The sequence below is a fragment of the Choloepus didactylus genome, chromosome 4 (genome assembly GCF_015220235.1).
Source record: "Choloepus didactylus isolate mChoDid1 chromosome 4, mChoDid1.pri, whole genome shotgun sequence".
In the NCBI taxonomy this organism is placed as follows: Eukaryota; Metazoa; Chordata; class Mammalia; order Pilosa; family Megalonychidae; genus Choloepus; species Choloepus didactylus.
In genome coordinates this window covers 106,190,989-106,207,087 of record NC_051310.1, presented here as the reverse complement: position 1 = coordinate 106,207,087, position 16,099 = coordinate 106,190,989, and the positions used below count along the sequence as shown (strand labels likewise).

At 37.7% G+C, this 16,099-nt stretch overlaps 1 protein-coding gene across 1 annotated transcript; it reads left to right on the top strand.

Moving 5' to 3' along the window:
* The first annotated feature begins 316 nt into the window (after nt 1-316).
* SENP8 (SUMO peptidase family member, NEDD8 specific) lies at nt 317-15,593 on the top strand. The gene is made up of 2 exons (XM_037833525.1): nt 317-486; nt 14,186-15,593. Exon 2 carries the CDS (start codon nt 14,222-14,224, stop codon nt 14,858-14,860), a length of 639 nt encoding a protein of 212 aa, XP_037689453.1. The 5' UTR covers nt 317-486; nt 14,186-14,221; the 3' UTR covers nt 14,861-15,593.
* Nucleotides 15,594-16,099: the final 506 nt, after the last annotated feature.

Genomic DNA, 16,099 nt, shown 5'->3' with positions numbered 1-16,099 from the left:
CGCCTTCCCCCGGTGAGGGAATACCGCCTCAGCCGCTTCTCACAGTCCTGGCTGGACTCTCAACAGACACCGCCAACCGCCGCCGCGTCCTTCCTCAGCTCGGGCTCGCGCGACCCCGACCCCGCACACGCGGCCCCGCCCCGCGCTACTCCTAGGGTGCAGGCGCGCGCGCACTTACCTCCCACGCCCCCTGCCTCCCGCCCGGGCCCACCCCGCCCGGCCCCGCCCCCACACGTGACACCGCCAGAGGGGACTGCAGGCGCTTGCGCAAACACGCACCACTTCTTCCGCCCCAGGCGGCCCCGCCCAAACTTTTCTTCCTCACCTTACGGCAAAGCTGAGGACGCTTCCTTAGCTTCTTTTCCCTACTCGAGAGGAATGTCGCAAGTTTCAGGAAGAAAATTCTGGGTTTGCGACCGTAGCTCTCGCTTTATGGCCAATACAGAGGTTCCTGAAATCTGGTTGGGGTGGTGAGGCCCGAGGCAGGTAAGAAGCCGCCTCCTTATTTCGGTTTGTCTCAGGTTGCCCTGTCAGTGACAGCTTTGTCGTCCACGCAGACTGTGGCGTGTCCATGCCCCCTTCCCATTCTGGCTCTGGATTCTCAGCACCGCCCACCATAGCCCCCGCCCCTTTCGGTACTCTTGCCCGCCCCTCCCCCAGGTCTCCGCCCCCGACCCCCGTTTCCAGAGCTTCCTCTCCATTCAATCTTCAGACTTTCACTGAGTGTTTTCTCTGCTTTAGGCTCCAGAAAGTCACAGGATAATAAAATAGTATCAGCGTTCTGAAGTGCAAATATGGGAACCGTTGAGAGAATCCACAGTAGTAGCACCATCAGATTAAAGCACAGAATGCTCTCTAGGCACAGAAGAGGGGACCCTCATTGTGTGGGACGGCGTGAGGAAACGCTTTCCAAGGTGACCTTTGGGTCACTCTTTAAAGGACTTGTATTAAAAGACTGGTGAGCACTAGCTGAGCAAAGAAATGGAAGAGGAGGTGAAGAGAGAGTAACGACATTATTGGCCTGGAAGAGTAAAAAACGAATTACAGTGTAGTTGTTGGAAATAGGCTATACTGATGTAGGCTTCTCTTTAAAGAAACATAGTTGTAAAGGGGGAGAGAGAAAAGGAAAGAAAATGTGGCCGCATTTTTAAGATGGGAAATTTATAGGCATAAAAATGCAATTGGATGGAGAACTCAAAGGTGTGGGAGGATAATTTATTGGATCAAGATTTGATGGGGGAAGGGTGCAGAGCACTAGTGAAACCTTGATCAAGTGGTTCGCGACCGTGTATGCGTATTACAATCAGCTAGGAAGGTTTTTGTAGCCCCACCCTAGATCAGTTAAAAAATTCTGGAGTGGGCCCCAGCCCTCAACATTTTTTTTAAAGCTCTTCAGGTAATTCGGGGGAGTTAAGACCCACTAAACAGAAAGAAGTTTGAGAGGTAGGGAAAGGCAGCAAGTTGAGGGAGTTGGCCCTGTGAAATTTAAGATGGGGGTCATTTGATTAAAGAGAGACAGTTGGAGATGGGATGAGAAGCTCGAGCAGAGTGTTGAAAGTTTTAAGGAACTGCTCTGGAAAAGGGGGAAAGCAGCCCATCTTGCCTTTCTCTTTAGCTAGTTCCATCCCTCAGTCTTACTCAGATCCACCACAGTTATCATCTTTCTCTCCCTTCCATTCAGATCAGCTAGGGATCCAGCTTTAGGGCTCAAGGGCCATCCTCATTCCTATTGTCAAAAAGATCAGAGATAAACCAATTTATGAGATTGAAGACCAACATCCATTCCCCTAGAGGTTACTATACACAGTGCCTTGTCAATTTACAGTCTGCTTTCTATTCATTTCATTAGTCATTTAAAAGTACCACTATAATACAGGAGTGAAAGAGAAAGATGTTTAAGATACAGACCTGTTAGATCACAAAGTATTGGGGAAAACAGACCTGTAATGAAGAAGAGTTCACTTGACAAGGCAGAGAAGTGGCAAAGCCCAGGACAGTGCATGGCTACTGTCCATTAACTGTGGTTAATCCAAAAACCTGTCTATCTGCCTCCAGATAAGAGAGTTACTGTTCTTTCTCTTGGCTAGAGCATGGTATGAAGAATAAGGGTAGGTCAGAGATGAAGACGATCAAGTGGGATGTGAGCAGATTGTGAGGAGCATTAAATTTCATACTAAAGAGTTTAGATTTCATAAGCAGTTAATAGGTGTAAATGACAGATGTTCTTAGCTTTTTTTTTTTTTTTGCCATGGACCTCTTTGGCAGTCTGACCTATGGACCCTATCCTAGAATAATGTTTTAAATTTATAAAATAAAATACATAGAAATATTAAGGAACACAAATTTATTTAAACAGTTTTCAAAATATTAAAGCATGTGTGATATAGTGTTATATGTATTTCCTTGTGCATTAAATAACATCTAACAGGTCTAATTATGTAATTTCAAAGTAGTGATGAGTGTAAATCATGTTTTGAGATATCTGCCACAATTTGAATATGACATGAAAATATCTGTGATTTCTATTGGTGACAAAGATATAGTATTGCTAATATTACTGTGTTTTATTGCCTACACTTAAAATTAAAGAAAATGCTGATTTTCAGCTAGAGATTATTGAAAATAAAGATGTAATTTTTTCTAGTCCAAATTCATAGAACCCTTACATTCTATCCATGGACTGGGTTTTAAGCAAAAACATGACAGATCAAATCTGTTTCAGAAAGGTATTAGAACAGTGTTCACTTTCCAACCACTCTGTTGGGAGGGCTTGGTGGAGAGGCTGGCTCTTTTCTCTGCTCCTCCTATATAAACCTCAGGAACAGCAACCAGTACTAATCACTACCTAATAACCTGGGCCTGAATGGGTATATGTGTATGCAGGAGAAGTACTAGGAAATAAACCAGGAAAGAGTGATTGGGGCTGTTTTTGTGGAAATCGTTCAATGCCAGACTGTAATTTGTATTTAATTTAATAGACAATGAAAAGATGTTAAAATTTTTGGAGTAGACTCGTGTAGAGTTCTGTTTGAAAAGTTAATCTAGCAGTAGCATGTAGGTTAGATTGTCAAAGGAGAGGACAGGAATGAAGAGACTAAACCAAAAACTAAACTTTTAAACTAAATGTTACCATAAAGTGGTCTTTAAAGAATTTTCTAGGCTACTTTAGTTCTCCAATGTGACCAACCAGTCTAATGAAACATAGATTGAAGTAAATTACGTACCATTCTACAGAGATATGCACACCAGTGTGAGGGTCAGTTAACACTTTGTGTGATCAGTTAGCTAGCCCTTTCTTTTATATTATAAATGATACTGTTAGTACTTCTGATAAAACAAGGTCCTGAGTACACTTATAGATTCCCAGATGTTGCTAAGGCCTTCCTTGGTCAAATTCCATCTATACCTCTGGATCCTACATTTCTGAAATTTTAGGTCAAAACTCCTCTCCCTTTGCCAATCCCTTTAACCTCTTGGCTAAATCAGAATGCATTAACAAACAAAAAAAGAAAGTCCACAAGACCCAGGTAACCCATCTCCCTGGGAGCTGATTTATACCAGCCTATATAAAAACTTACTGCCCAAATCCCAGCAATTTCCCAAATTGTATGTTTTTTAAAAATATTACTGAAAAAAATGAATTTTGGGGTTCAAGTATTACTAATCAAAATGAATAATCTAAAGTTACTTAACTTTCGGAACCACATTCTCTGAGAAGCCACCATTACTACCTTCTTCAGCATGACTGGCCTATGTTGACTTTCCATCCATCTAATAATGATTGGAGACCAAATAGGTAGTGATATAATTCAATATGGATGAAAATAAAGTTTATGCAGAGCTTGAAGTTCATTTATCTGCCCCTTTTCTTCTTTTTTTTTTTTTTGGTTTGTCTTTTTTTGGGGGGCAGGGGTGGAGGAGAGTTCTATCTGTAAAGCAGAGAGACTATTTGCAACTTAGAAGGCTCTTTAAGAATTTTTGTTACTTATAAAAATTCTCAAAGTTATTTTCTCTGGCTTACAATTAAATGTCTATCTCTTCCCTTAATCATCTGTTATGAAAACACTATATTGTGGTCCTGACACACAAAAAAAATTGTCCTAATTATAGTTACTATTTTGAGCATCTGTATTGTAGGTTTAAAACCCTTAGATCTTTCTTGCGTGATAAGCAATGACTAAAAACTTGCAGAGTGATGTGATTGGTTAAATTCCTTCAAAACAAGAACTTGGGGATTTCTAGTCTCAGTTTTCTCTCATTTCCTCACTACTTTTGTTGCAGTAACTTGGCACTTTGCAGTAGCAGCTAAGATAAATTGTTGCTGGAAATTTTTACCCTCCTGAATAATATATAATTCAAATTTAGTTAACTCATCAGTATTTTTATTAAGAGTTAAAAACAGATTACTAAGACGAAACTGCTATCTATATCATCAGCACCTGTTTTCCTATCAGTATTATACAGTAAAACATAATTTCATTCATTCATTAAATATTTATTGAGCCCCTACTATATGCCAGGCATATATTTGAAAAACACAGATCAGGAATTCGTAATAACAATTTGGCTCTTAACTGTCTATAAAAAAAGAAATTTGCCAGGCTTTGTAAACCCTTTCAAGTAATGTGTTTGCATATAGCTACCATGTGCTGGACACAATGATTTAATGTATGAAATCAGGTAGATTAAGACTATAGCTTGACCATATTTTATCAGCCTTTATTTGTTACTTTATGTACCAAAATAGAGTGCTTTCCATGCCTTTATACAATATTATATTAGATCTCTCATTAATTTTAATCCTCCCAACACACTATACCCACTTTGAGCATTTCCAGTTTTGCAGTGGTTAAAGTCATTTCTCCGAAAATTTCAAACAAAGCTAAATCAGTGTGAGAAAAGGCTGGTGTTTACACCAAGTTTATAGTAAGGAAAAAAATTGGACAATTATAGATGAAACCCTAGAGATTGAAATGGTAGACTAGGATTAAAATTCTTTTCATGGTCAGTGACAATTTACCCATTGATAGTGATGGCTAGTAACAGAGCAGGAAATGGAAAGCCTTGGTTCTAGAAGAAAGCCTAAAATGTCACCTCTCCATCTCCCTCCCAAGAAGGAGATATAAATTTTGATAATTTTTACATTTCACTTTATACAAATCTCTGGATGGTTTAGGCTTAGCATTAAGAGGAGAGATCTAATTGCGGGAAATTGAACCCCCCCCCCCCCAAAAAAAAATTGAGCTTCCTTCCTGAAAATGTTTCTGCTTATGTTGCCTTGAAAAGCACATTTCATCGTGGATGTGATTCTTTTTGTGAAGTTGCAGATGGAATCATACATAGAAGTTGGATATAATCTTCAAATTTTAGTGAACATCAGATTATTTTTAAATCTTTGTGTTTGATGGTTTATAGAAGAGAAATTAGACTGTTTTTGTCCAGAGGATAGAAGTAATAGCAGTAGGATGAAGAAACAGACATATTTTAGGTCAGTGTAAAAGTGGGAGGTAGTACATAATTTTTTTTCCTAAAATGGAAATAGCTATATTTTCTGATTATGTGTTCATTACAAAAAGAAAGGAGAAAAAATAAAACAATATCAAAAGGTAGAAGGAAAAAAGCAAAAATGTAATAATCCTACCTCTTAAAACTATGTTTAAATGTTTTATGAATATCTTCCTAGATTATTTGTGTGCATATTTTATCATATTATACAATTTTTATATACCCTTCCTTTTTCACAATGTATCATGAACATCTTTCTATGTAAATAAAATTATATATACTTTATTTTATTTTTAATGGCTGAAAAATATTTTATTTTATGGAAATCCTATTTAAATTTATCAAGTCCTCTTTTTGAACATTCAGATTGCTTCCAGTTGTTCTGTTATACATATTGCTGTGGTGAACATCCTTGTTAAACTTTTGCATACATCCTTAATGTTTCCCTTAAGAGAAATTTCCAAAAGTGGAATTCCTAGGTATGTATATTTCTTAAAACTTAAATAACTAATTACCCACCAGAAAGCTTGTATTTGTTTACAGCTCTATCACTAGTGAGAGTACCCCCTTCCCATAGTCTCTAAACAATGTAGTGGGGGAGGGGGGAGATCACAGTGTAGCAGTTTTCCTCATCCTCACTAATGTAGTAAATGAAAAATGAAATCTTGTTGTAATTTGCATTTCTCTGATTACTACTAAGGTATTAAGTATCTTTTCATGTTTTTATTGGCCTATTGTATGTGGAGTTAACCTCTATTTCCTTCCAATATTTTTGTTTCACTTTTTAATATTGAAATTTTTAACTCCATCTGAAATCAATTTGATATGAGGTAGAGATGTAACATTTTTGTCAAATGATTAACAAGTTATCCCAATGCCATGTACTAAATAATCCGGCATATCCCAAACTTCACTGCAAAAAAAAAAAGTGTTTCATGGTCAAATGAGCTTGGGAAAAAAATAGGTCAAAAAAGTTAGATTTCTTCATTGCGTAACTTCTTTTAGCCTCTAATATGCTTGTGTGTTTAGTGAATTTCCAATAGGGAGTTTTAGGATGTAGCATTTCCCTAACTTATTTAACCATGTATTCCATTTTTTTTCTCAAGGAATACCTATAAAGGCCTATGGAATTGTGCTGTTCAGTATACTAGTCACTTACTACATGTGGCTATTTAAATTGAAATTAATTGAAATCAAATAAAATTAAATATTCACTTCCTCAGTCACCTTAGCCACATTTCAAGTGCTCAGTTGCCACATGTGGCAAGTAAGTACTTTATTGGACATTAGAGATAAAGGACATATCAGAGAAAGTGCTGTTGGACCACACTATAGAACATTACTTAACATGGTATTCAGTGGAACACACTATAAACTCTGGAATAATCCATCACTCCCATTGATTTGTAATGTCTCTATGATCATATTTTAAATTTCTCATATATGCTTGGATTTGTCTCTGTGCTTTTCCACTGATTTTTCTGTTACTGCTCCAATACCATACAACTCTTGTGAGCCAAGCTTCTGCATGTTTTCCCCTGGGTGCAGAAGTGAAGAGTAATTCTTACATGAAGTAGGAAGTTAGACTAAAAGGCATATTGAAGACCCTTACAATTCTAAGACTCTGTAAATCTAAAATTTGTATACTAAACATTCTCTCCAGAACTTTTATATCATGTTGAGAGCCATACTTCATTATTCATTTATTCTACAATTGCATAATGAGTATCTGCCTGACAAGCACTGTTTTAGTCCCTGAGGCTAGAATGATAAACAAAGCAGACAGGGTCCTTCTTCCCTTATTCTAGTGGAAATTACATTGGGAAGAGCAAGAGAGAGAGAGAGAGAAAGAGAGTGTGAGAGAGAGAGAGAATTAACCAACAATTAAATAAATAAACAAGAAACCTATTAGTCAAGAATGCCTTGCAAGGAATTAAAATTAGGGGATGTGATAGAGAGTGATCGAGTGGCATCTTTATTTTGGATGGTCAGGTAAGACCTCTGTAAGTGCTATTTAAACTGTGATCTACCCAACAGAAGAAGCCAACTGTGGGAAGTTTCAAGCAGAGAGAACCACTAGTACACCAGCCCTTAAAAGATGGTCTAGAACAGGAACAAGAATTGGCAGAGGTTTTTGCTAAGAGTCCTAATAGTAAAGATTTTAGGCTTTGCAGGCCACACAGTGTTCATAGAATATTCTTGTATTTGTACTATTAACCACCTTCATCGTCCACAACAGGTTCACTATGTTTTAAGACCCATGTTTCATCCTTTAGCTTTCCTTCTAGTGGCATACATGATTCACTACACAATCACACACACGATTCCACACTGTTAATTAAACTCACAGTACTGCGCTACCATCACCTCTTATCCATAGCCAAACATTTACAGTCAACCTCTTAAAAAATTCTGCCACAAATTAAGCATCACTTCACCATCTCTACCCTCATTTTATCTTCTGGTAACCTGTATTCTACATATTAACTCCCTGAGTTTGCTCATTATATTTAGTTCATATTAATGAGATCAGACCATATTTGCCCTTTTGTGTTTGGCTTATTTCACTCAACATAATGTCCTCAAAGTTCGTCCATGTTGTTGTATGCATCAGGACTTCATTCTTTCTTCCAGCTGAATAATATTCCATCATCTGTCTATACCATATTTTGTTTATCTATTCATCAGTTGATGGACACTTCGGTTGTTTTCACCTTTCGGCAATTGGGCATAATGTGCAATGTGCATATCTGTTGTGTCACTGCTTAGAGTTCTTCTGAGTATATACTTAGTACCAGTATTGCCAGATCATATGGCAGTTCTATACTTAGCGTCCTGAGGAACTGCCAAACTGTCTTCACACACCTATACCCACCAGCAGTGAATGTGTTCCTATTTCTCCACATCCTCTCCAACACTTGTAGTTTTCTCTTTGTTTAATAATGGCCATTCAAGTAGATGTGAAATGATATCTCGTTGTGGTTTTTATTTGCATTTCCCTAATAGTGAAGACAAGCATCTTTTCATGTGCTTTTTAGCCATTTGTATTTTCTCTTTGGAACAATAGTCTCTTCAAGTATTTGCCCATTGTTTAATTTGGGTAGTTTGTCTTTTTATTGTTGAGTTGTAGGATTTCCTTATATATTCTGCATATTAAACCCTTATCAGATATGTGGTCTCCAAATATTTTCTCCCATTGAGTAGGCTGCCTTTTTCACCTTTTTGACAAAGTCCTTTGAAGCACAAAAGTACTCAGTTTTGAGAAGATCCCATGTATCTGCTTTTTCTTCTGTTGCTTGTGCTTTGAGTATAGTATTTTATATGATTAACAGATAAAACTATGAAGACTCCTCCCAATTCACTCGTTTTCCTTGTTACACCTCCATCCCTCACCCACCCCCAGTCTTTCTTACCATTCCAAATATACAGGTCTTTTAATTTCTAAACTATTAATCAACAAACGAAAAGCACACACTAGAAAAACAGAGCACAAAATCAAAGCAAAAATAAGGATGTTACAGATGGTACAAGCTTCTTAAGAGGCCTCATTTCTCTTTTTCCCTGATCTTTTTTCTGATTCCCTTTTTAGCATTTTTCATTCACCTGGCAAACACTTATTACATCTCTGATATCCCAGGCATAGTGCTCACTATATAGAAGGGAAATAGTCTTAAGATAGTTCTAGATGGTTCTTGATTCTTTTGCTAGGTCCCCTTCCCTCTCCTTTTCCCCCACCCCATTAAATAAGGGTACCATCACCTCCAATACACCCCAAATGAAACTCCCCAGACTATTTCTTAATTCTTTCTTCTCTTCTTACCACCCTCTTCTGATCACTGGCTGAGTCTTACTGATTTCTCTGTCTACAATATCTTTTCCTCCTTGCCTCTCCACTCCTACCACCATTTCCCCTGGTTTAGCTTACCTTCTACCCTGACTTTCAGTGACAATCCATCCATCTCTGCCTCCTTTCTGTCTCCCTATCAATTAATCCTAAATACTTTGGCTGAATTATTAATCTTCCTAAAGCATTGACTAGCCATTAATGGCTCTCCATTTCCTACGGTTTAAATTCCAAACTCCTTCTTCACCTGGAATTCATTCTGTCCCCACTTAGCTTCTAATAATCTTCCTCCAACCTACACCTATACCCCTGCTCCCACTCCATTCCAGCCAGACTGGACTGCTCGGTTTTCCCTACATGCTTCAGAGTACTTTCCTTGCCTCTCTGCCTTCTTAATACCCTTCTCCATGCATCACACCTACTTGCCCTTCAAGAGCCCTCTTTTATGCCACTTGCTCCTTTGAAGCTTTTCCTGATCTGAGCACTCCTTCCTTTTGCCCTATTATCCAGGAGTGATTGTTCCCTCTTCTGATTTCGGATACATTTTATTTGTGTCTCTTGTGTGTTTCTTACCTCATTAACTGTAAGCTGCCTAATACATCTTTGTATCTCCCGTAACACCTAATATTAGGTACTCAGTAGGTATTGACTGACTGAAAGAATTATTTATCCATTATTCATATAACTTACTGGGTTTAAACTCATGACTATTTTATTCTTATTCTTTGTTTCTAGCTCTTTACACCTAGGAAACACTCAAAATTTATTAAATGAATTATATTACTGTTATCAGTATTGAGACGTAAATTTCCTAATGACACTATAGAAATCTAGAAATACTATTTTATGTAATATTTTAAAACTCTTAGTGACCTGTTTTTTCATTTTATGTCCCCAAATACCCTATGATAAAGATCAGGTACTAATATTCTCATTTTATATAAGAGGAAACCAAGACTTAAAAAAATTAAGTAGTTTACTTATGGTCGCACGGCCAATGAGTAACAAAACTGAGTTTAAAATGCAAGTCTTCGCACCTGAAACTCAGAGCTAGAGCTTGGCAGATATGAATGTCAGTATTAGTGCATACAGCCACTGTTTAAAAAAAAAAAAAAAAATGGAAAAAGAGCCCAGACTTCAGTTAGTGATATGAATGAAGCAGGTCTGGTTAAGACCAGGGCAAACCAGGCCAAAGGGTAACGGTTGAAACTGACTGTGTTTTAAAACTTCAAATTCCATATGAGACCAAGGGAAGAGATGTCTATTTGGTACAGGATCTAAATTTTCTAAACGGTACAACTCTGCAGTCGGTTTGTTCAAACACCACAATTGCATGGAACTTTGAATAGGAAGTGAGATACGGTAGGTTATTATAGGCTGGAGTGAAATAGTGACACATCCCAGAGTAATTTGGGCAGATAATAAAAAATATATTTACAGCCTCCGCCCCCAGCCCCGAGGATCTGGGGGAAGGTGCGGAAGTGTTGGACTTCCTCACCTGGACTGGTATTGATGTTGTCACAAACATTGGGACTAGCGGTTTGATGTGCTGAGCCCTCGATCATGGGACTGGCCCTAATGAAGCTTGTTACTGCAAAGGAGAGGCTAAACTTGCATATAATTGTGCCTAAGAGTCTCCCCCTGAGTACCTCTTTGTTGCTCAGATGTGGCCCTCTCTCTCTAACTTAGCCACCTCGACAGGTGAACTCACTGCCCTCCCCACTATGTGGGACCCAACTCCCAGGGGTGTAAATCTCCCTGGCAATGCAGGATATGACTCCCGGGGATGAATCTGGACCCGGCATCGTGGGACTGAGAGTATCTTCTTGACCAAAAGGGGGATGCAAAATTGAGACGAAATAGTTTCAGTGGCTGAGAGATTTCAAATGGAGTCGAGAGGTCACTCTGGTGGACATTCTTATGCACTATATAGATAACACCTCTTAGGTTTTAATGTATTGGAATAGCTAGAAGTAAATACCTGAAACTACCAAACTCCAACCCAGCAGTCTGGACTCCTGAAGATGATTATATAATAATGTAGGTTACAAGGGGTGACAGTGTGATTGTGAAGACCTTGTGTAGATAAAGACCCCCTTTATCTAGTGTATGGATGAGTAGGAAAATGGGGATAAAAATTAAAGGACAAATGGGGTGGGATTGGGGGGGATGGTTTGGGTGTTCTTTTTTCACTTTTTTTTTATTCTTGTTCTGGTTCTTTCTGATGTAAGGAAAATGTTCAGAGATAGATTGTGGTGGTGAACGCATAACTGTGATCATACTGTGGACAGTTGATTGTATACCATGGATGATTGTATGTGTGTGAATGTATTTCAATAAAACTGAATTAAAAAAAAAAATGCAAGTCTTCAGAAGTGAGGTTTAAAGTTCTTTTTCTTGGCCAAGGCAGGTTTGGTCAAAGGCTAGTTTGGTACCATTTCTTTAGAGTTTTTTTTTATTTATTTATTTAACTATTGTTACTGTGCTGTATGGAATAGAATTAGGGCCTTAATGGACCTTTTAGGCACTGGATGTTTTAAAAACCAAACAACCAAAACACAAAAACAATTTTCTGAAAAGAATCTTGGACCTGCCTGGGGACTCTTACTCCAAAGTGGAATGACTGTTGAGGCACTTATCTGCTGGTAGGCGCCTATCTATGTAAATTGTGGGTCTGGTTTCAGCTGGCACAGTTGAGTAGCAGGTCTCTAAGTATTTGCCAGGCAGTACAATCTGGCACTTACCAGTACAGAGTATTCATTGAAGGCATGGGAATAGATACTGTATTCAGGGAGGCTTGCTTGAGGCACATCCGGAAACTCTTAGATCAGGTCAGATCAGCTGCAAGTGAGATACCTAGACTCCACAAAATTTCTTTTACTAGACTGCTGTTTGCTCATTTGCCATCAAATAATACTAAGGATCATTATAAGAAACAATCCTAATAAACTATTGCACCTATGATAAGGATATTGTGGGACATTATTCATTATGATACACCAAGTCTTCTTCTATGAAAATTTCTTGAGAGAAAACTGACCTTAATACAAGAATACTTTTACTTCTCCTGAGCAGTTGCTTTGTTTTACCTTATGGACACTGTGAATGTTTAACTTAATGCTCTCTGGTTAGCAGCCAAAAGCTTAGAGCCAAATTTGTGGCCCATGTATAAGAAATGTGCTCTATGCCTCATTAACTTCATTCCTGGCCCAAGTGTATGTTTCTGCTCTGGTTATTCTTTCTTCTTAAGAAAATCTTAATTCATGCCATTTTATTTTTTTATATGTATAATCTCATAAATAGTTTAAATTGTTTCTGCAGTAGATTATGAGGTACTGTGTGGCCATAAAACCACCTTGGGTGCTTCTTAGTTATTTCATTTACTTTAGCTTTTTTCTTAAGGGGCGTATTTATTTTTGCAGGATTTTGATTACATGAAAATAGTTACATCACCAAATTTTATTGTTTTAATAGTGTAACCAGGTGGTAAAATAACTGGCCAGAATTAATTAAATTTATGTCATAATTCTAACCCCTTCTCTTATAGCAGTGTTACTTTTTTTTTTTCTTTAAAATATGCTTTGTTTTGTACTTTTGGTCTGCATGTGACAATTTATTGCTGTGTGATGTTTAGAACTATTGTAATGCTGCCAAGTCAGTGCAGAGCAGTTAACTATCTGGTAGGCTCAAATGTTATCTCCCACACCCATCAGACATCTTGTCTTCGTTAGCACCCTACCTTGTGTGATAAGGAACATATTAATCTCATCATACAGCTTGTCTTGCTTCTGCTGTAAATTAGTCATGCTTTTGTTCAGACAATGTAATATGGATGGATATTTTTTCCATACCTCATTTGCTTTGATTGGTTTGGGCTTTGTCTGGATTTTCTGATTTTCTTACTAATATCATCCTGTTGGTAACATTAATATTTGTACAATATTTTATACTCAAGTAAAATTAATTTGGATTTCTCTACAACTCTGAAGTTTATAAGGCAGGTGTAAACCCTTGTTACAAATGGGAAAAACAAGGCCAAAATCATTTAAATGAATCGCTCAAGATGACACCAGGAAATCAATAGCAGAACTCAGGCTAGTCCCGGGTCTCCTAATTCCTATGCCACACTACCTCTCAACACTAAAAGCATTTCTAACTTATGTTACAAACATTGCATAGTCTTTATCTTACCCATTGAGGTCAAAGAGGAGAAGTGAGCAAAGACAAGTTATGTCACTCTTGCTTATAGCTGAGCAGAATTGGGAATGAATTTCATTTGTATTACTCTCATGATTTTCTGTTCATGTAATTATGGTTCCTTTTAACTATAGTTCTAATCACTGTCACTTTCCATTCTGTAATGAGGAAGCAATATTTTATCTTATCTCTTGGAGATTAGTATTGAAATAGAAACTGTTTCTCTTGGTAATTAGTAACTTTTTTCTTCAGACTGAAAATTCATCTTTAATATAAAAATAATTTGCCATTGTTATGCATATTCACTAAAGGACCAAACACACGGTTAATGCTATGATTTTTGGTAAAACATTAGCTACAATTTTAACTAATGTCTGCATTTAAAGAGGTAATTAAAATTTCACGCTTACTGTTTCAGCATGGAACGTTTTCATAGTTTTCATTATAAGTAACTGTTCATATATAGCACATAAGCTAGAGTTTCTTGTGTATTTATTCAGTCAGGCATTGTTGCTAAGCACTTTACTATTATACTTAATCTTTACCACAACCCTGTAAGAGTAGCTACTGTTTATGATCCCCATTTTACAGGCAAGCATCATATTCAACAATAAATATTGTCTTCTGCCTCTCCTTTAGCTTCTGGAGTTTTGGAGCAGCCCTGGTCAGTGAAAGATGGACCCTGTAGTCTTGAGTTATATGGACAGTCTACTGCGGCAATCAGATGTCTCACTGTTGGATCCTCCAAGCTGGCTAAATGACCATATTATTGGATTTGCCTTCGAGTACTTTGCCAACAGTCAATTTCATGACTGCTCTGACCAAGTCTGCTTCATCAGCCCTGAAGTCACCCAGTTCATCAAATGTACTAGCAACCCAGCGGAGATCGCCATGTTCCTTGAACCCCTGGATCTCCCCCACAAGAGAGTTGTATTCTTAGCTATCAATGATAACTCCAACCAGGCAGCTGGGGGAACCCACTGGAGTTTGTTGGTTTATCTCCAAGATAAAAATAGCTTTTCTCATTATGATTCCCATAGCAGGAGCAACTCAATCCATGCAAAGCATGTAGCAGAGAAACTAGAGGCTTTCTTAGGCAGAAAAGGAGACAAACTGGCCTTTGTGGAAGAGAAAGCCCCTGCTCAACAAAACAGCTATGACTGTGGGATGTATGTGATATGTAACACTGAGGCCTTGTGTCAGAACTTCTTTAGGCAACAGCCAGAAACACTACTGCAGCTACTCACACCTACGTACATCACAAAAAAGAGGGGAGAATGGAAAAATCTCATTGCCAGACTTGCTGAAAATTAGTTATTAAAGTATATTTGTGACTTTTTAAGTCTCCTCTTTCTGCCTGTCCCCATTTATTGGATTGCTGCAATATCAGTGCCTGAGGGAATATGCCTGGTAGAGAAAAGGTTAGTACTCTTTTTTCCTGATAGAATGTCATTATCTGCACTACCCCAGTGGAAAGTTTCACTGTAACTCTGACTTGAGAGCAATATGTTCTGTGAAAATATCTTGAAGTTATGCACCAAAACCTTAAAACCAACTTTAATGTTCATTATGCATGAGTTTCAAGAAAGACTTTTCTTCTCCTGTTGGTACAAAATTAATTTCCGTGTGGTCTCCCCTATCGATATTGGCCTGTTCCAAAATAAAAGCAATGACCTCTAAATCAAATTGAGACTATGTAAAATCCAAAGGAATGAATCTTAGTGAAAAGAGAGAGTGACAACTGAAATGCAAGAAGAAACTATAGAAGAACTGAAACCTTGTTACACAAACCATGTATTTAAAGAAATCAAATGGCTGGAAGCAGATAAAGACCTCACTTCATTTAAGACCTAATTATTATGAGAATCAGTTATTCATTTCTGTGATATCTCTTCCTTTCATCGTGCAAAGGCTTCCCCAGCCATTTGTCTATTTTTTGCAAATATTTGATAAAGATGATGTTAGCCCATCTTACCCCATCTGATTTTTGAAATGCTTTAAGAAAGGGAGAATCTTGAGTAACTTCATTAAAATAAATGGCATGATAGACCTCTTTGTTTGCTCAGCCAGTGGGTCAGCTTGCTACTCTGGATGGCTCACAGCTTTTCTTAGCCTTGTCTATTAGCCAGGCACACACTCCCTCGTTACACCTAAAGTTCTGTGGTTCTAAAACTCATAGCTGATAACTGCTCAAAGTTACCTATGATTTGAGATAAGTATTTATACTTTCTGATAGTTATATTTTTTCCTCTCCGCTCTATCCTTAATCTGGCAGAATTGTTTTGAGTTTTGTCACAGTGGTTCCAGGACTATTATTGTATCTGAAACTTACGGATTTAGAGTTGGTTTGTTTTTGAAATATAAAGGAGAAAATACGTTTCTTAATCCTTTCACTTAATTCAAAATGCAGAAAATATAATTTGGAAAATGTGGACCCAAGAGTAAAAAGAAATACTATCCCTCCAAAAGTACTGATGTGTTTTTTCAGAATTGTTTAAAATAATTAGCAATCAGATAATAAGTTGAGTATACACATTAATTCTATTCTTAATG